The following is a 22,583-nucleotide window of genomic DNA, read 5'->3' as shown; positions in this document are numbered from 1 at the left end:
TTGCCTTTTATCGCTGGCACTCCTCCAACAGGAAGCTGATATTGCTGTCGACATTCTGGACAGTTTAGAGATCCAGTCTTCTCAACCAGTGTGACTAAACACTGCTCACAGAATGTATGCAGACATGGTAGAATTTTAGGAGCCTTGAACTGCTCCAGACAGATGGTACAACACAGGACATCTTCACCGATTTCTTCCAAAACTTTACGTGCAGGAGCAGACGCCATTGTGCACAGGTGTGTCAGTGAACCAAGCTGAGACAAGTACAGAACTGATGGCAGATAAGACCCTTAGCATGATATTGCTAATACTGTTCATGGTGTCACATGATTGAATATGTAGTAAAGTTGTGTATCAACCACATTCTGTTATACAACACAGTGCAAACTTAGGGAGTTCTCAGTGACCTACTTCTCATCCAGGCCTTTCAGGTCATGCAAATGCTACCACTTGAAAACAGGGCCAGGGGTCACTTTGAGAACAATGTCTGTGAAAGATTTATATCTTTGTGATAATATTTTGTGATAATCCTACTGTGTCCTCATTGAGTTTATTCATTAGAAGCGTAGAATTAAAGATTTGAAACTATGTTGTTGTGGATTGGGCCATTTCAAAGCCAACGAATATGGTGAAAATGCTGGTTATTCCAACAAAGTGTTATACAATCTTCGCAAAATTTGAGCAGCCGAACGTTGATGATTTTTAGCCGTGATATTTCAAGTCTTCAATCACATCATCATGCCAATTTACCAACTTCACCATCATCATCATCATCATGGTTTAAGCTACACAATCATGTTCAGACTGTGTCTGATATTCATGAATTCATTGTACATACTTTGCACTTGTGAACTAAACTTTATTTAATAACTTTGCAAAAATGAAAGAATTCTCATATTCATGGATTTCTTTGTAAATGTACCGCACAATTTTTGTGAACTGTCGTTAAAATGCAAGCGTTTATAAGGTAAAGTACTCCTGTTGTGCATATTTACCAACATATAAATCATTTCATGTCACAATAAAATTTGATGCTTGGGCCGTCCATTACATGTACTCCCACTCAAAAAGGTGGTCACTTCCGGCCTGCTGGAACCACTTTCACTTTCAGCTTTCCAAAGGTCTGCAAACCCAAGTTTGCAACCCAAACCTTTGCCCAGGAAGCAGACTGGCAGAGACCCCTTGCCAAATCTTTGAGTCGTTTTTGTTTACTTAGTTTTTAATGTAGTACTTTTACATTGTTTTAACATTCTTAGTTTTTATCCGCATCGCGCTTATCTGCACAGGTTATCACTGCTGGTTTCATTCCTTGTATTATGTTCATTGCTTTGCTCCTTTGACTCCATATCATGTGTAGTGGCATGTATTTAGAAAAGATACAGTAAAGAAATTCAAAAATAATTACACAACACATTATTTTGCAAGTTGATAAAGAATTCGTAAAATATTATTGATTATTCTGCAGGCTATCTTATTTTCTCTACAAAAAATTATAAAAAGACAGAAACTAAAAGTCATTTTCAATATTTTTAGTTCAAAGGTCATGAGAATCACTTTGCACATAATATACTTTAAAATGTTGACAGTGATCGAGGCTGCAGTATTATAAAAAAATGCATATTACGCATCTGAATATTATTTTAGAATAGAATTTCAGTCTTTGGTCACATAAAAGATCTACCCCTTGTGCCAACAACAAATCCTTTGAAGTGTAAAGAAATAAATTCATTTTGATCCAACAATCCAATGTATGAAGTAAATGTGTTTTCATAAATATAATTTAAGTGTAAACTTATATACAGTTTAGCCACACTGAATTAGACATAATTTATTACAAACTGAAAGTAATTCATAAAATTTGTTGTAAAGGAATTTTATTCAATTGTGATAAAGATTATTATAATTTTTATCATTTGCTGAAATCATCTACGGCAAGAAAAACCTGAATTAGATGAATAAAATTAAGTGTAAAACCTGTTGAAGCATTAGCTACACAGGATTATATGTAATTTATTACAAACTGAAACAAGTTTGTAAAATTTGTTGTAAAGGAGTTTCATGATAGAAATAATTGGCGACGCGCTGACCATTAACATTTATTTATGGGCAAGGGTGAAAGGAAAGCCAAATATTAACGGGCGAGGCTTGGCGAGCCCGTTAATTTTGGCTTTCCTGGAGCCTGCGCTCATAAATAAACGTTAATGGTCAGTGCGGAGTCAGTTATTCCATTATATTATCAACAAACTCCCCAAACCGTCAAAATTTACAAAAATTTCCATGTGAACAACAATGGGGCCCCAGAACTTGTCAGTGAGTAGTGCGCTCTGTAAAAATTTTGCAAATCCGGAGATTTTTTTCAAAAGGTGACTAAACTTGGCCCACAAGTGTTCCATTTTATTTTGTGATTGATTATGATCTTTGTACAAATTACAATTTACCTTTTAGTTTAAAAGTTGTGATGTTTAAGATATTATTCATTTTAACGGGCACTTCAGTCCCTTGTCTTCATAAATTTTAGTGTATGAAAGTCTTGAATTGATTTGTGTGAAATTTTTTTGTAAATTTCTCAAATTAAAGATTCTGAAGTAATTTTTGTTTGTGTATCATCACTGCCTTGGGACGCACAAAAAGTCCTGCAATTTCATTTAACGATAGAAGATATTTCTGATAATAATGATATGTGTATTAAAGGGACAAAGTCAGCCATTTTTCATGAATTTTGTTTGCTACGAGATATTGCTTATATTGTTTGACATGTTGAAAGATACTGAATGAACGGGTGGCCATGCATATATTTGAGCCCGGTTTTAGACACGATACATGAAACCATCGCGAAAATGAATTAATGGTCATGACCATGTATTCATTTTTGCGATGGTTTCATCTATTGTGTCTAAAACTTGGGTCGAATATATGCATGGTCACTCATACATTCAGTATTTTCAACATGTCCAGCAATATAAGCAATACCTCATATCAAACAAAATTCATGAAAAATGGCCGACTTTGTCCTTTAATTTTGCTTTCATAAAGGAAATGATGAAAAGCATTGTTGTGGCTTTACCCACAATAGTGGACAAAATTCATGATAAACTGAAAGTCTTGAATTTTGTAAAGGCATGTTATTTAACATTTAACCTTGAAAAAGCCTTGTTTATTACTTTTACATTGTCGGTGTCTTCTCTTGCAACAATTGTCGATTGCAAGAAAACATCGTAATCACATACTTGAAATCCTTTGACCCACCATCATAAACTATTAGCAATAGATAAAATGCGCAAATCTGGCTGAAAAAATGTAATGAAAATGAAAAAGCCAACTGTAGGAATGTTTGATTGAGTAAAAGTAAATTATATTTATTCCACCATGATGATACTTTTGTTCTCCTAGTTTAAGGTAGTCTTTGCTTTGAAAGTGAAAGGCTTAAAGTTTTGCTCCAACTTTCCTCAAGGAGACTTTGAACCTTCAACCATTCTTTTACCAAGCGAAAACAGATATCTGGGATAACCCTGCAAACTTTGGTATTAGAGAGACAAATTGCCTCAGATTTTTTCAATATATGAAATTCAAAATTGTTGCCATCCTTGTGTTAACTCTATGGGGAAAAATAAAAGTTTCCATTTTTGAAAAAACTAAGACAGTGAACGTTTTTCTTTCCCCAAGAGCTTTAAAATGAGTTCCACAAGTGGTAGATCAGAAAGAATTGTAAAAGTTAGAGTACAAATATCTGTTTTCGAGGCGCATTCTACCTACATGTTTTCCGCCCAAAACTTCATCTAAGTTATTTAGCTGACATTGGTATATGTATATTTACTGAAGCGAACTGATATGGTAAGTCGTTAGCATATGTATGCATGTATGTATGTATGTATGTATGTGTGTATGTTCATCCACATCAAACTAAAAAAGTACAGCACCAACCATCTAAGTATTTGGGCTCAGGTGGGCCCAGGATTGGAGATGTGAATTTGTTTACATTATCATATTTGTGTCAAAATATGCAAATGAGTTTAAAAAGGCCAATATCCCTGAAGCTATTATAGACATGAATGGTATAGATGACATACGTAGCATAATATCAGAGATAATGAGTGCAGACTGAGGTCCTTTGGCAATATTCTTCTGCTAGAAGAATTGCTTCAGTATGGCTTATACTGACATTCCCTTATATACACAGACAGGACAGATTTGATTGAAACTTGGTATACATGTTCCTTATAGGCTGATTTTAGTTAGATTTGTTCAACGTGTGAAATTTTTGTAATTGTATTTTAGGGGCAATATTTCCTGGTGTTTTTTTTGTAAAAAAATCTTCAAAAAATTGCAGATTTTTAAAAGTGACATTTTCAGTCTTCAGTCCTTCCTTTAAGTCCCCAAATCCTTTCAAGTACCCCTTAAACATACCCTTGATATTTTCAAGTTCCATCCCTGCCCCCTCCAGAGGTGTTTGTGAATGCCGCCTAAAATATCTGCTGATTTCTGTTTGAAGAACAGCAATCTAGGGATGACATACGCAATATGTTGAAAGGAATGTAAAGTTGCTGGAAAACACATGGTGTCTTGGGACCATAAAATGTGCTGCCTTGAAAATCTGCCATCACCATATTTCAAAAAGTGACGTAATTTTCAACTTATCATATTTTGAAAGGTGACATAATCTAGAGTAAGGTTTAATTATTTGGGAAATGCTTTTAAGTATTTAGTGACAACGTAATGAAGAACTTTTCAAATATAGATTTTTTAGAAGGATATGTGTACTGGAGGAAGGACATAAAATCATTACAAACAAATAAACTCATTTTACCAAATACAGGTACTATGGGAGAGTAATCCGTCCTCTTTAATCAAATTCACTCCACATACAAAAAGATGTAAACTGAAATACACAGACACTAATAAAACAATACATCTCACATAGAAGTATATCATTTTATTTAATTCACATTAAAATTAGTCAAAAACAATTGATGTGTACCAACTTAAGTATAAGAGAAACATACACAAAGAAACATTAAGGAATACATCACAGTAGGGTGAATTATTTTAGTTAGATATTTGACATTACCTTGCAATAAAATAGAAATGTCAATATATTAATTAGCCCACCTCTCATTTGTAGAATGGTATAGAAATTCAAATGTAATCATGCTATTTTCCCAGTGGATGATAAATTCAATTATAATATTACAGGCTATCACTGGGTTGTTGATTTTTAAAATGCAGAAACAAAATATTTTTTTCAGTACAAAAGTCACAAAACTCTCTGCACATATAATAGAGTATAATTTTACAAATGTTATTACTGTAAGCATCAAAGATCAATGTAGTAAAAGTAATACAAAGAAGTATTTTGTATTTTGACTTTGGTTGCACAGAAAGTCTAAACTTTGTACCAACAACTCGTCTTGTGAAGTGTAAGGGGAAAACAATCAAAGATAATTGTGTTGTCATAAATGTAATTCAAGTAAAAACTTGTTTAAGGTTTAACCATGCACACTTTATTATACATGATTTGTTACAAACTGAAACAAATCCACAAAGCTGGTTGTGTGCCACGGTGTAACCTGCAAACATATGGAAAACTCTCAAGATGTGCTTCAGACTTATGGAACAGTCTTCTGTTGGAACTTCGCCAGTCACCTTTAAAATGGGCTTGAAATCCTGTCTCTTTAAGAGAGCTTTTTGATCTTTTTGTTCTTGTTCACTGCCTTAGAACATTACCTTGAAATGGATTTTGGCACTTACTATAAAAATGCCTCTGATTGATTGATTGATTAAATTGTGATAAAGGCTAGTTTACAATTTTTATCATTTGCTGAAACTGTCAATGGCAAGAAAAACATGACTAGAGGAGTACAACAGATTGTTTTCCCTGTGCTACATATAACAAATAAAGCTCAATCTCACAATAATGTCAACATAATGCATTTTACTTTCTTTTATATTTGCTACTATAATGAAGCATTATATAAACACGTACTGTAATCATGGAATGGATATATGGAGCAAAAGTTGTCCATGCATTGACTTCAAAGTTTAACAAAAAGATGTAAAGCAATGTAGTACTGCAGGTTGTATATCTGTGGATTTTGCTGATAAACAAAACACAGTGTGGTACAGTGTCCCAGTATTGTGTCACTGTAGAAACACTTTGATGCAGTGGTTGTTGGTATCGGCTACAATCACCCTGCAAGGTACATCATCTGTCAGTGCTATACCAGTGGGCCAGTCAAGGCCATCCCGATCACTATCAATACGACAAGCAAACTTACCACTACTCTCAAACTTCAGTACACTACCAGGATATGTAGTAACATAGACATAATTATCATTTTCAATTGCTATTCCTTTGGGAGATCTCATCTTACCATCCCCACTCTTACAATCAAAGGAATACAAATACTGGTCATGTGCATTGAATACCTGGATACGCTGGTTAAAGTAGTCTGCTACAAATACCATTCCAGTAGTTGCTATGACTACACCCAGGGACCATTGAATTGCCCTTGACCTTTACCTTCTGACCCAAATAATCTAAGGTATTTGCCATGCTGTGTATAAACCCTGACACAATTCTCATTGTCATCTGTCACATAGACATTACCATCTACAGGACTAATCCCAATACCATGTGGAGTTTTCAACTCATTTTGTCCAAAGCATCTGATGACATGTCCATTCTCATCACTTACAACCACTCGATTATTATTATCCAAACTATAATATGTATTATCACTTGATATAGCTATATCACGTGGTCTGAAAGGCTCATGTAACTGTTTGAATTCCAAAATTTTCTTCAACGTTCCTTTTCTGTTGGTTATTTGCAACCAATTATTGTCCCTATCTGCAGTGACAATGTCTCTGTCTTTGTTTATGGCCACACTCTGGGGATTGCTGTAATGTCCCAGAGCACTTCCTTCACTGCCAATGGTCTTCACCAATCCTTTGATGACAGGTATGATGACAGGACAGCCTGGTATAGGTTGATCTCCTATTGTCATGGTAACTTGATATTTTCCATCCAATTGTCCAGCCACTGTAACTCTGTGTGTACCATCTCTGTTATCAGCTACATTGATGTCTTCCCATGATGCATTAGGTTTTCTTACCTTGGCTTTCATTTGTTGTTTTGGGATGACTTGTTTTCCTGGAATCTCTTGTTATGATCAGTAGGTCTGCAGAGTCACCTTTCCAGAGTTGTTTTGGAATGTTTTCAACTGTACACTTTGACATGCACACATCAGATTTCAGTATTCCCAGAATTCCATGCTCACTGTACTGATCATGTGGTATGAATATAAAGTCCTCATGTTCAGTGTCTACTATTGTTTCCATGGTAATCAGTTGCATAATGCGAATGGCAACATCACCCTTTGTGGAGAGAAGTTGAGCAGCATTCCCATAATGCATTAGTGTCTCTATGTAACTGCAAGCACTCAAAATGTTACCATGTTTTAATTCCATCTCATCAATATCAACAGCTGCTCTTTTAATTTTCATTTTGTAATTGTTTTTCAGTTCATCTATGAGTCTCTGCTCTTCTCTCTTTATTTTCTTGATGATTTCTTCTGCTTTCATTCTCACCTTCCTTTCTTCTCTGCTGCACTGCTCTGTAAGATCAGTGTGTATCTGCTTGGCCAGGGTTTTGTTCTTTTCAGCTTCCTGTTCTTTCATTTTCAGTTTGTCAACCATGGCTTTCAATTCTGTAAGATACTCATCTGCTGCATCTTTCAAGTCACTGTGTACATGTTCTGGTATGCGGTGTTTGACTATGGTGCAGTCTGTACAGACAGGAACCTGACATGTTTCACAGTAGAATTTCACCACATTCTGGCTGTGAACATTGCAATATTCCACTGCTTTTAGTGGTATTGGACCAGTTGACTTTGCTGTTTCATATTCTCCAATAGTCATCAGTTGATGTGTCCGTGTTAGTGGTAGGTTTCTGTGGGCTGTGTAACATATATGACATAGATAATATCTACACTCCACACATCTGTGAGTTGCTGTATTCTTTGGCAGCCGTCACATTTGATCTGAGTTCCCTGCATAGACTCCAGTCTTTGCTTGAATACCTCAATCAAGTTGCTCATAAAGAAGTTGCCTTTTATTGCTGGCACTCCTCCGACAGGAATCTGAAATTGCTGTCGACATTCTGGACAGTTTAGAGATCCAGTATTCTCAACCAGTGTGACTAAACACTGCTCACAGAATGTATGCAGACATGGTAGAGTTTTAGGAAACTTGAACTGCTGGTGACAGATGGTACAACACAGGAAATCTTCACTGATTTCTTTCAAAACTTTACATTCAGAAGTAGCAGCCATTGTGCACAGGTGTGTCAATAAACCAACTTGGAGACAGGTACAGAATTATTGGCAGATAGGACCCCTTAACATGATATTGCAGATACTGTTCACTGTGTCAAATGATCTAGTATTGGATTAAGTTGTGTATGAAGCACATTCTGCTATACAACTCTGTACAAACTTAGGGAGTTCTGACAAACCTAAGTTTACCTTTTGATCAAGGCGATTCAGCTCATGTGAATGCTGCACTTGTAAACAAGGTTGAGTCACTTCAAGAACAATATCTGTGACAGATTTATATGTTTGTGATAATATTGTGGTGATATGTCCAACCAATTTATCAAATACCCATTTGAATAATTTTACATATGATAGAAAAAACTTTGAAATTTTTAGGCTTTTATTCTGCATTGTGCATAAATATGAAAATTTTAACAGACTTTATTCATAAACTATGTGGCGTTTTTGTAGAAGTCAACACCAGGGGCAACAAATCGTTATTTTTCAATGAACTCAATAAGAAACAATGTTGCACAGGAAACAACTTTTTGTGGTGCAGTATGTTTATACAATTGTTACTAATCAAAAACTTTCCACTGTTTTAAATCTCTCCCAATTCGATCACACTTAATCATTCTATGGAGTGGAGGGAGACGCAGCTATTTTGTTTGTTTACACTGAGAGTTGCCATGTCAACAGGTGTCATGTATGCAACATGCTGTCATGCCCTGTGCTCACTACCTATGGTATTTGGAAGTAGATCATGCCATGCAAACAGTAGAATGTTTGCATGCACTTATTAAAAAAATGACAAGTCGAGAACTACAATGGCATAATCGCAGGGTAACATCACAAGATTTTTGCATTGATGCCGTATTTAGCTACCCAAAATATCCTTAATTGTTCTTCATAACCTTTCAAATTTTTATGTTGGCAACATTAATGCATTGTAGAGGGAGAGTGGCAGGCATATTGTTCACTTTGTTTACTATCACAATTCAAATATAGTTTGGCAACACCTCAAGACTGATGACGTTTATCATGCATATCTCGACGTTTACCATAAAATATCATGGCTGATATTTTATGGTAAATATCACCAGGATGTAACGCTATTGGCATGGGTATGTAAAAATTGTGTAGATTTTCTATGTGTAACAATAACCAAAGCCTGATCCAAACTTCTAACAATGCCAGATCTTAATCTAAATGAGTTGTAAGACCACAAAGGAATACTATACCAACTAAAAATGCATTTTTGTGTTACACCTTTATTGTGTGTGAAATGATTATATAAGACAAAACTCTTTGGGAAGCTAAACGAAAGCTAGCAATGTAGTGATTACATGTATTATTTTAAATGTTCTGTTATTATGTTTGTCATTTGAAATACTGCAGCACAAGATTTGTTGTTGGGTGTAAAGAAATTCACAACAAATAAAAATCTTCATAAAATCCACAAGAAATACAACATCTACCTAACGATATAGAGTGGACATTAATCATCATGCAAGGTAGACCAAAATTTATCAAGACTCAGACAAACTAGATACATTACCTCAGAACCCTCAGATAAAATCCTGTCTTAGAATACACCAACACATAAGATAAATGTCAACTATAGATAAAGTAAACTTTTTGCTAAAATTGATATCTCTCATAGATATTGTTTTACAAAATCTGTTCAACCTACCTATTATGCGTGAACAGATGACATCATCAGTCTGTCCTCACATAAACCTGACATTCGTACATTAATGTGAAAGCTCCATTATATTAGCTGTAACTGTTGATGTATTTTCCATAACTTTTTGTTCCATTTTTAAAATGCTGTACCTTGTTCTACTCTTAAAATTCTGTTGAAATAACAAGTATTCAACATGTCAATACAATCTGTATATATGAACTGTCCAATTTTATTTTTGACAGCTAAATTTGAGTCTGGACTAAACTCATTTTCAACTATATAAGACAGTATTGTAACATGCATTATGTTGGCCTTTCTAGTAACATGTATTTCAACATACTTCAGTAAGTAGAATAATACAAATTACTAGTTTTCTGAAACAAAATAATGAAAATATTATGAAAAAAGTAACTGAGATTGTAACTTTTTAAACTATGTCTACTACATGTCACATCAAAGTATATCATTCTGTTGAAATATGCATGACAATTAGTTTCAGGCAATTAATGTGTACCAACTTAGAAATACTATGGGTGAGAAACAAAGAAACATCAAGGAATAGATACATTGTAGTGTAAATAATATTCACTTCACATCATTTGCCCATGATGAAATAGAAATTTCACTAGGTTAGCCTACTCTTCTAATATAGTACAGAAATTCAGTAATAATTAAACAATACATTATTTTGCAAGTTGATAAAGAATTCATACAGTGAATGTCCTGCAGGTTGTTATTTTCTGTTCATCTGTACATTTAAGTTTCAAAATACGGAAACTAAAAAATCATTTTCAATATTTGTAATTTTGAAATTACTTTGGGTATAATACAATATAATTGTATAAATGATGTGATCAAGGCTATTAGCATAAAACATGTCTTATTGAATATTAATTTCTTACGGTAAAGAGAGACTCGCATTGCATTTGTGTATTGTTGCTTCAGTAGTCACATAAAAGATCTACCCTTTGTGCCAAGAACTGATCTTGTAAAGTGTATAGAAAGAAAATTGTTTTATTATAACAATCAAAAGAGAAATAATTGTTTTTGTGAATTAATGCAATTCAAATAAAAACTTAAAGTGGTGTAGCCGCACTTGATTAGACTTATGATTTATTACACACATGATTTATTACGAACTGAAACAAATTCATAAAAGTTTTTTAATGGCGTTTCATTCAATTGTGATAAAGGCCATTTTATAACTTTAATTGTTTGCTGAAATTGTTAACGGCAAGAAAAACCTGAATCACATATAAATGTAAAAGAAATACAACACAGTGTTTGCCCAATGCTACATGTCATTTAAAGCTTACAATAATGTCAAAATAATGCATTTTACTTTCTTTTTTGTATTTGCTATTCTTATGTACCAATGTTGTAATTTTGTTTGACATGCCTTTCATGTCTAAATTTATCTCATCACATTATTGTGAGAATAGATATGGTATTGATCACAACAGATCAGTCTGTGCTCACTTGTATGCTGGAAAAAAGTTTTGATAGAACAGGGGTAATATTTACTTTTCTAGTAAAAAATTGGCCGACTAGCGGGAAATACAGTACTCGTTAAAATAAAGAGCAAAGTTAAAACAAATACAGTAAAATACTAACCGACCAGCGGGAGATAAAACACTTGCAAAGCAGAGACTAAAATGCGCAGACGTTTCGGGTGCAACCCTTCGTCAGTACTAGAAACTCGCTAGAGAAACGTGAATACACTAGAAAACAAGTCATCGTTGATGACACAGTCCCCACTTGTTAATGGGTAGTACTTTGATTACAGGTCCTCCGAGAGGATAAGAGTCCTCTTCATTAGGTCTGTGATAAAAATACTTTTGAATAAATTCGCTTGATACATGTCTGAGCTGTAGTTCAGGACAAGAAAAAATCGTAATAAAATGGCCACATGGCGGCCTTATTGGATCGTATCACAGAACAAATCTATGTGCATATGTATGACAGACATCCAGTTCTATGGGTTTGCTCAGAATTAGATATACGCATAATTAATGAGGTACAGTATGAAGCATCATAAGGTCTCCCATCATACCATATATGAAGGGTGTACCACTTGTGGTTACTGAGTTATGGACAAACATGTATATTTGAGGTCAAAGGTCATCGAGGTCATGTGACATTTTGTCAAAATAATTGTATTGCTAAGTTATCCCTATATACCAAAAATAAGACCTCTAGCTCTATTGACTCGCTCAAAATTAGATATGCACATAATTAATGAGATACAATATGTGGCGTCATAAGGTGTCCCATCATACCATATATGAAGGGTGTAGCACTTGTGGTTACTGAGTTATGGACAAATATGTATATTTGAGGTCAAAGGTCACCAAGGTCACATGACATTTTGTCAAAAAAATTGTATTGCTAAGTTTTCCCTATATACCAAAAATCAGACCTCTAGCTCTATTGGCTCGCTCAAAATTAGATATGCACATAATTAATGAGGTACAATATGTGGCGTCATAGAGTGTCCCATCATACCATACATGAAGGATGTAGCACTTGTGTTTACTGAGTTATGGACAAATATGTATATTTGAGGTCAAAGGTCACCAAGGTCACATGACATTTTGTCAAAAAAATTGTCGTGCTAAGTTATCCCTATATACCGAAAATCAGACCTCTAGCTCTATTGGCTTGCTCAAAATTAGATATGCGCATAATTAATGAGGTACAATATGTGGCATCATAAAGTGTCCCATCATACCATACATGAAGGTAGTAGTACTTGTGGTTACTGAGTTATGGACAAATATGTATATTTGAGATCAAAGGTCACTGAGGTCAGGTGACATTTTTGAAAAAAAATAGTATTGCTAAGTTATCCCTATATACCAAAAATCAGACCTCTAGCTCTATTGGCTCGCTCAAAATTAGATATGTGCATAATTAATGAGGTACAATATGTGGCGTCATTAGCTGTCCCATCATACCATATATGAAGGGTGTAGCACTTATGGTTACTGAGTTATGGACAAATATATATATTTGAGGTCAAAGGTCACCAAGGTCACGTGACATTTTGTCAAAATATCTGAGATATCTGCATGAACGGATGGACTCAAAGATGGACTCACGGACGGACATGACCCAATCTATAAGCCCCCTGGACTTCATCTGTGGGGACTAAAAACTGTGTCACTGCATCCTTTTTGCAATATGAATACGATGAGAAACTAAATTTTTATTTTTCTTGGCCTTATACATGGGAGTCTATGGACTGCCTTATACATGGGAGTCTATGGAGACTGCCTTATACATGGGAGTCTATGGACTGCCTTATACATGGGAGTCTATGGACTGCCTTATACATGGGAGTCTATGGACTGCCTTATACATGGGAGTCTATGGAGAATGCCTTATACATGGGAGTCTATGGAGGTGAAAACTAAAAAGTCCTCTAACACGGCCAAAATTGATCGCATTGTGAAACAAATCGACGTGCATCTGTATGGGGTAGGGAACTATCCTTGTGCAAAGTTTGAAAGAAATTGACCTGGGCATGTCTGAGATATCTGCGTGAACGGACGGACGCACGGACGGACTGACGCACGCACGGACGCACGCACGGACATGACCAAACCTATAAGTCCCCCCGGACGGTGTCCGTGGGGACTAAAAAACCAGCCAATCAAACAAGGGAACGATCAAACGCGTTAAAATATGCATTCATACCGGCTAGTGCCAGAGTACCGAGTGTAAAATAGTGGTCTGTTCGAGTTTATGGCGGGTAGAGTCCGTGATGGAAATTATAGCAGACACCAAAAATGACAAAAATTGCCTTAAAATTACAACTTTAAGTTTTTTATCACAATGTTGACAAATTTCAATAAGGTCATCCCTGTGGACGAGTGTATTGAATATCAAAGCTGTCTGACAAACAGTTTTAAGAAGAATAATTTAAAAAAATGACGATAACAAACTAACACTTTTTATAACAGTTTGAACAAATCTCAGTAAGGTCATCTTGGAGACCTGTATGCCAAATATCTGAGGTTTTTTAAGCTGATGTTAGTTAGATTTACTCAACTTATGGTGAAATTTTCAAAGTTGTATTTCTGGGGCAATTTTAATGAAAATTATTTGCTAAACTGTCTGCTGATTAGTGAGAACAGATGACATAAGCTAGAGTAAGGTTTAATTATTTCGGAAATGCATTAATTAAATATTTAGTGACTAGGTAATAAAGTACATTTTCAAATATAGAGTTTTTAGAAGGATAATACTAGGTATGTCCTGGAGGAAGGACATAAAATAATTGCCAACACATAAACTAATTTTACCAAATACTGGTACTATGGCAGAGTAATCCTTTCTCTCTGATCAAGATTATTCCCTATATCAGTACATAAACTAATTTTACCAAATACTGGTACTATGGCAGAGTAATCCTTTCTCTCTGATCAAGATTATTCCCTATATCAGTACATAAACTAATTTTACCAAACACTGATAACACAATTGAAGTCACATGGAAGTGTATCATTCTCTTTACTTCACATTAGAATTAGTTGAAAACAATTGATATGTACCAATTTTAGAAATACTTTAGAAGAGAAATGTATACAAAGAAACATTAAGGAATACATCATAGTTATGAAGTAGTGTAAATTATTTTTATTTGACATTAGAATGTAACAATATTAGCCCATCTCTATCTGTAGTATAGAAATCAAAATGTAATTTTGTTATTTTCCTAGTAGATAAAGAATTCAAATATTGATTATTTTGCAGGCTATATCCTGTAGTGTTAATTTTTAAAATGCAGAAACAAAAATTATATTTTCAATGTTTTCAGTACAAAAGTCACAAAAATCTCTTCACATATAAATCAGTATATTTTTTGCAATTGCCATGATTAAGACTTAGCATGAAAGATCTGTTGTGACAGCAAAAAATCCTGTCAAGGGGAAAGAAAGAAAATCATGTTTGTTAGTTTAGCAATTGAAGATATATATTCATTGTGTTTTCATAAATATGATTTGAATCAAAAGCTGTTTAAGGTTCAGCCACACAGGATTAAACTTAACTTATGACAACTGAAATTGGTCATTTAAGTTTCAATTACCCATGAAAAAGAAATGTTTATTAGTTTTTCATTCCTTGAAATTGTCAATGGCAAGAAAAAGCTGAATTATATAAAGATGCCAATACAACACACTGTTTTCCCTATGCTACATATACCATATAAAACTCAATCTCAGAATAATGTAGATAATATACATTTTACTTTCTTTTATATTTGCTACTCTTATGCACCAATATAACAAGTACTGCAATCAGGGAATGGATATATCATGATGAAGTACTGAGCAAAAGTTATCCGTGCATTTAGTTAAATATATCAGAACTTTGTAAGGTAATATAGTACTGGTTGTACATCTGTGGATTTTGCTCATTCAACCAACAATACACAGTCTTGTACAATTTATTATGATGTTATCATTGTACAAACACTTTGATGCAGTGGTTGTTAGTATCTGCTACAACCACCCTGCAAGGTACATCATCTGTCAGTGCTATACCAGTGGGGTGGTTCAGCTTATCCCCATCACTATCAATACGACAAACAAACTTACCACTACTCTCAAACTTCAGTACACTACTAGGGAATTCAGTAGTAACATAGACATATTTATCATTTTCAATTGCTATTCCCCTGGGATATCTCATCTTACCATCCCCACTCTGACAATCAAAGGAATACAAATACTGGTCATCTGCATTGAATACCTGGATACGTTGGTTAGCATAGTCTGCTACAAATACCATTCCAGTACTTGAAATGACTAGACCCCAGGGCAATTTGAATTGCCCTTGACCTTCACCTTCTGACCCAAATGACCTGAGGTATTTGCCATGTTGTGTATAAACCCTGACACAATGCCCACCCCTGTCTGTCACATAGACATTGCCATCTACAGGACTAATCCCAATACCCTATGGATCTTTCAACTCATTTTGTCCAAAGTATCTGATGACATGTCCATTCTCATCACTGACAACTACTTGCTTATTGTTATTATCTAAACTATAGCATGTATTATCATTTGATATCACTCAATAAAGTAGACATGTCTGAGGGAATGTTATTACTGGTTTTACATCTGTGAATTTTGCTGAGCAAAAAAGCAGTCTGCCAGATTTTATTTTGATGTTTATGCTAACCATGTTTTTACTAATTTTTTTGAGTGTGGGTCTTAAGAATAAGGATAGATGATGCAAAATAACATACTCGGTTTTTTTTTTGTACATATACTCTTAGTTTCAAGTGAAATATTACATTTCAGAAAATAGTATAAAGTTTTTGACTTACGTTACTTTTTTATAATTAATACCAAAATTGAGGTTTTTTACCCCAAATATACACCCCTTCATCCCCCAAGTAAACTATTGCTACCATAATAAAGTTTAGATTCTCTGCTTTGTTAAATATATAGTATGAGGGGTTTTCCTTGTCTTCTTAGAACTTTTGACAATGTTTTCAGTGTTTCTGTTTCATACAGCAATTTCTGTCGACGTCCTGTATTGAATTTCGTGTGTCTGCCATTGTTATTGCTATTAAAGTGTAGATTCTGACATTAATTTTGATTATCTGTAATAACAATATGGGACACACATGAATATTCAATTTGATGTGGAAAGTATAGCTAGTAACTATTGCCGACGTGCAACAACAAAATGAATTGTCAAAGGTTAAAATGATCAAATTCATTGACTTAAACCTCTAAATTTCGGAAGGAGAAGAATACATGCTTTCTTATCAAATTTATTCCAAAAAAGAGTGCATGTACACTGAAATCATACACAGACACTGATGACGCAATATGTCAGTTACATTGAAGTACCAGCATTTTGTTTGATTCATGTTTAAAACAATTGATTTGTACCAATTTAAGGAAAACAATATGGCAGAGGAATGCACAAAAAGAAAAAATCTAGTAGTGTTTGCATATAGTTGTGCAAATAATTGTTGCTGTTTAACAATTGCCTAAAAAATGAAATAGATATTTCAAGATATTAGTGCTCTTTGCTTCACTTTATTATAATATGGAAATTCCAGTCTAATTGTAATTTCCACTGCAGTGGGAAATGCATTTCTCTCTTGCATCTGAAACATTAGATAATGCACTATAGATGTTCATAAATTTTAGTGTACGAATGTCTTGAATTAATTTGTGTGAAATTATTTGGTAAATTTCTTAAATCAAAGATTCTAAAGTAATTTTGTTTGTGTATCATCACTGCCTTGGGTCTCACAAAAAGTCCTGCAATTTTGTTTAATAGTAGATTCAAGATATTTCTGACAATAATGATATGTGTATCAATTTGGCTTTCATAAAGGAAATGATTAAAAAAATTGTTTTGGCTTTACCCATAATAGTGGACAAAATTTATGATAAACTTAAAGTCTTGAATTTTTGTAAAGGCATGTTATTTAACATTTAACCTTTAAAAAGCCTTATTTATTACTATTACATTTTCGGTGTCTTTTCTTTGCCACAATTGTCTAATGCAAGAAAACATCGTCATCACATACTTGAAATCCTTTGACCAACCATCATGAACTATTTAGCAATAGATGTAATAAAACTGTTTCTTTATTATTCAGTTTCACTAAAATTAATCAATGGAACCCATTGTTGTGCAATGTTATCACTGTACAAACACTTTGATGCAGTGGTTGTTGGTATCTGCTACAACCACCCTGCAAGGTACATCATCTGTCAGTGCTATACCAGTGGGGCAGTCCAGCCCATCACTATCACTATCAATACGACAAACAAACTTACCACTACTCTCAAACTTCAGTAGACTGCTAGAGGTATCAGTAGTAACATACACATATTGATCATCAATTGCTATTCCCCTGGGACATCTCATCTTACCATCCCCACTCTGACAATCAAAGGAACACAAATACTGGTCATCTGCATCGAATACCTGGATACGCATGTTAAGGTTGTCTGCTACAAATACCATTCCAGTACTAGAGATGGCCACGCCCCAGGGCAAATCGAATTGCCCTTGACCTTTACCTTGTGACCCAAATGATCTAAGGTATTTACCATATCGTGTGTACACCCTGACACAATGCCCACCCATGTCTGTCACATAGACTGTGCCATCTACAGGACTAATCCCAATATCAAGTGGATCTTTCAACTCTTTTTTTCCAAAGTATCTGATGACATGTTCATTCTCATCATTGACAACTACTTGATTGTTGTTGTTATCTAAACTATAGTACGTATTATCACTTGATATAGCTATGTCACGGGGTCTGAAAGGCTTCTGAAACCATTTGAATTTCAACATTTTTTCAAATTTTCCATCTTTGGTATTTATCTGCAACCTGTTATTGTCTCTTTCAGCGGTGACAATGTTTTATCTTTGTCTATGGCCACACTCCTAGGCTGGTTGAACTGTCCCTCAGCACTTCCTTCACTGCCAATGGTCTTCACCAATCCTTTGATGACAGGTATGATGACAGGACAGCCCAGTATTGGTCGATCTCCTATTGTCACTTTAACTTGATATTTTCCATCCAATTGTCCAGCCACTCTAACTCTGTGTGTACCATCTCTGTTATCAGCTACATTGATGTCTTCCCATGATGCATCAGGTTTTCTTACCTTGGCTTTCAATCGCTGTATTGGGATGACTTGTTTTCCTGTGGAATCTCTGGTTGTGATCAGTAGGTCTGCAGAGTCACCTTTCCAGAGTTGTTTTGGAATGTGTTCAACTGTACACTTTGACATACACACATCAGTTTCCAGTATTCCCAGAATTTCATGCTCAGAGAATCCATGATTTGGTGTGAATATCAAGTCGTCATGGTGATCCTTTGCTAAAGTTTCTATTATTATTAATTGCTTAATACGAGTGCCAACATCACCCTTTGTAGAGAGAAGTTGAGCAGCATTCCCATAATGCATTAGTGTCTCTATGTAACTGCAAGCACTCAAAATGCTACCATGTTTTAATTCCATCTCATCAACATCAATAGCTGCTCTTTTAATTTTCATTTTGTAGTTGTTTTCAGTTCATCTATCAGTCTCTGCTCTTCCTCTTTATTTTCTTGATGATTTCTTCTGCTTTCATTCTCACCTTCCTTTCTTCTCTGCTGCACAGCTCTGTAAGATCAGTGTGTATCTGCTTGGCCAGGGTTTTGTTCTTTTCAGCTTCCTGTTCTTTCACTTTCAGTTTGTCAACCATGGTTTTCAATTCAGTAAGATACTCATCTGCTGCATCTTTCAAGTCTCTGTGTTCATGTTCTGGTATGCGGTGTTTGACTATGGTGCAGTTTGAACAGACAGGTACCTGACAGGTTTCACAGTAGAATTCAATTTCATTCTTTCTATGGAGACGGCAATATTCCACTGCTTGTAGTGTTACTGGATTGGTTGACTTTGCTGTTTCATATTCTCCAATGGTCATCAGTTGATGTGTCTGTGTGATTGGCAGATTTCTGTGAGCCTTGACACAGTTGTTACAAAGATAATGTCTGCACTCCACACACCTGTGAGTGGCTGTATTCTCTTGGCAGCCTTCACACCTGATCTCAGTACCTTGCATAGACTCCAGTCGTTGCTTGAATATTTCAATCATATTGCTCATAAAGAAGTTGCCTTTTATTGCTGGCACTCCTCCAACAGGAAGCTGATATTGCTGTCGACATTCTGGACAGTTTAGAGATCCAGTCTTCTCAACCAGTGTGACTAAACACTGCTCACAGAATGTATGCAGACATGGTAGGATTTTAGGAGACTTGAACTGCTCCAGACAGATTGTACAAGACAGAAAATCTTCACCGATTTCTTTCAAAACTTTATGTTCAGGAGCAACAGCCATCTTACATACAGGAGTATGAGTGACAATAAACCAACTTGGAGACTGGTACAGAGGTTTTAAGAGATAAAGCTCCTCAACTTGATATTGCAAATATCCAAGAAAGTGTCATGCGACTCATGGATGGTTAAATGTATGATATCATGGAAGGATTTCTATTATTAATGTACACTAACATAGGGAGTTATAGATAAGTGCTTCTTGATCAATTGATCCTTTTCATTGAACACTGCCATGATTTATAATGAGTGAACGTTGATTGGAGCTTTATTATTTGGCATTTGTTGATAGAAATGTTGGAATTCATAGATTAAACAAAAGTGTTTGGCAGCATGCACTGCTCACTGCAGGCATGTACCAGTACGTGGACTGATCTGAGCTGGCTAGAGTTGCTGCAGAGCAGTGCTGGTATGTCTGTATGTAACAGGGTACAGTATTTCTGTCCATTTCAAAGATTTTAGAATAATTGGCTTCATACCTTGAATGATGAATTTTGTCAGAGACAGTGCATGACAAGACTTAAAAATGTGCAAAACATGTTGAGAAATTTTATCAAAATCAAAAAGCCAATAACTGATGAGATTGCTTGTGTATTTGCTTTGTGTAGGAATGTTGGATGGAGTAAAAAGTAAATTCTATTTATACCAGCGTCATGATACTTTTAGTCATGTTTGGTATATGTATATTTATGGAAGAAAGCTTATATGGTAAGTCTGTGGCATCTGTATGTATGTATGTACTAGGATATATGTATGTACATAAGTTTGTCCATATCAGAAACTAAAAAACCACAGCACCTTCCATCTAAGTGTTTGTTGACAGGTGCACCGAGGAGTTGAGTAGTGAATTTGTTCACATGATCATGTCATTGTCAACAATATGCAAATGAGGTAAAATGTTACTACCTGTAAGTGCCAATGTTCCTGTAGTGGACATGAATTGTATGGAAGATGTACATACCGGTACGGGTAGTGTAATATCAGATATAGTGAGTGCACAGGTCCATTCACAATATTCTAATGCTAGAAGAATTTTTTCAGTATGGCGTTCACTTTAATAAAGACCCCTAACACAGACATTCATTAATAGCCAGAGTACCGTAGAAAACTGCCCATTCATGATTAGCGAAGGTGTCGCTTATATGAGAAATAACTAGGCCTACTGGTTCATTGCCATCTGTCTCTCACACAAGGTGGACACTTACACAGGCAGTAACAATATATACAAAATCTTGAAAAGTTAAAGGCATTAAAGACCTAAACTGATGAGAATGAAACTAACAAGACCACCGCTAACTTTCCAGTGTTGGATGTCAGTGAGTAACACAGATTCTAATTATTTCCTAGTTGTGTGAGTAGTATGTGTAACATTAAATGTGAAGACAAATAGTGGTTCGTCAGATAAAAATGCATAACTATGATTTGTCAATTATTGCAAGAAAAATATATTGGAAGTCAAAATTGTCCACAGCATGTTGAAAGATGTGATCAAAATCAGAAAACCAATGGTCATTATTCAATGATCACTGATAAATTTGAACATTGAAAGTTGGATAGTTTGTCACCATTGTTGTTTATTCTGTCTGTGGAGTACCTAATATTGTCCTTAATTGCTCCTCATATAAATCTTTTATATCAGGCACTTAGCTTGCCTCAAAATATTGTGATGATTTACTTAATAATCAATCAACCTGACAGCTGTTTGTATGTTTACTGAACAAAATGATTGGAACTAAGTCAAATGTACTGGAGTCTGTATTCACAGCAGGGTTGATCTTGACATCTGGTATTCCTGTGGATTCAAATCCCTTATCAGTGTTTGCGTTCCCTCTGAAGTTGGTCCATTATATCAAAATTAACCATATTTTGTTTCCTTGATCAAATTTCACTAAAAGTTTATACCAAATATGATTACATTATTGGCACAGTTTTCTCAAAAAAGGTATGCAGACATGGTATAAGTCATTTAACATTTACTCCAAAAATACAAAATTATGGGCTCCCCAGTTTGAATGAATGATTTGGGTAGGGTCATCTGTAGGGGCTTGTATACCGTAATGCAAAGCTATTAGACAAGCAGTTTTTGAGAAGATATTTTTACCAGAATTGGCAAAGATTTATCCAAACATGCAATATTGTGTGTTTCCTCATCATATGAAATTCTCTGACTTGGGTCATTGGAAGGAACCTTTATACCACATATTAAAAGCTTTCTGACCAGTGATTTTGAAGAAAAACACAAATGTACCAAAAATGACAAAAAAGCTTCAAAAATACAAACTTTAAGATTTCAAAATAATTTGCAGAATTATCATTTTATGTCATCCGTAGGGAAATACTCATATACCAAATATGAAGAAGAAGATTTTTGACCAAAAATGACAAAAATTATATCAGAATTACAATTTTAAGTTTTTCATCACAATGTTGACAAATATCAATAAGGTCATCCCTGTGGACGAGTGTACCGAATATCAAAGCTGTCTGACAAACAGTTTTGAGAAAAAGAATTTTAAAAAATGACGATAACAAACTCACATTTTTCATAACAGTTTGGACAAATCTGAGTATAAGGTCATCTGGGAGACCTGTATACCAAATATCAAAGGTTTCTTAAGCTGATCTCACTTAGATTTGCTTAACTTATGGTGAAATTTTCAGAGTTGTATTTTGGGGGCAATTTTAATGAAAATTATCTGCTAAACTATC

General features: G+C 34.8%; 3 protein-coding genes across 3 annotated transcripts in view; 1 reads left to right on the top strand and 2 right to left on the bottom strand.

The window, feature by feature from the left end:
* The window catches only part of LOC139127914 (echinoderm microtubule-associated protein-like 2), a 175,605-nt gene that overhangs the window by 99,368 nt on the left and 53,654 nt on the right, over positions 1-22,583 (top strand). The window lies entirely within an intron of this gene.
* Positions 17,680-18,342, bottom strand: LOC139127908 (tripartite motif-containing protein 2-like). Its single transcript, XM_070693764.1, has one exon. It carries the CDS (start codon positions 18,340-18,342, stop codon positions 17,680-17,682), a length of 663 nt encoding a protein of 220 aa, XP_070549865.1.
* LOC139127907 (E3 ubiquitin-protein ligase TRIM71-like) lies at positions 18,369-19,635 on the bottom strand. The gene is made up of 2 exons (XM_070693763.1): positions 19,225-19,635; positions 18,369-18,923 (listed from the first exon to the last, which is right to left on the bottom strand). Exons 1-2 carry the CDS (start codon positions 19,633-19,635, stop codon positions 18,369-18,371), a joined length of 966 nt encoding a protein of 321 aa, XP_070549864.1.

This window comes from Ptychodera flava, unplaced genomic scaffold (assembly GCF_041260155.1).
Source record: "Ptychodera flava strain L36383 unplaced genomic scaffold, AS_Pfla_20210202 Scaffold_39__1_contigs__length_1403739_pilon, whole genome shotgun sequence".
NCBI lineage: Eukaryota > Metazoa > Hemichordata > Enteropneusta > Ptychoderidae > Ptychodera > Ptychodera flava.
The sequence above is the reverse complement of the archived record's forward strand: the minus strand, read 5'-3'. Positions and strand labels throughout refer to the sequence as shown.

Bases quoted from the DNA above. Each gene is read 5' to 3' on its own strand.
- LOC139127908 (XM_070693764.1), bottom strand. From the start codon at position 18,342: ATGTTGAAATTCAAATGGTTTCAGAAGCCTTTCAGACCCCGTGACATA.
- LOC139127907 (XM_070693763.1), bottom strand. From the start codon at position 19,635: ATGATTGAAATATTCAAGCAACGACTGGAGTCTATGCAAGGTACTGAG. The intron at 18,924-19,224 runs GTGAAAGAACAG...CTCTCTACAAAG, and splicing joins CCATGGTTGACAAACTGAAA to GGTGATGTTGGCACTCGTAT.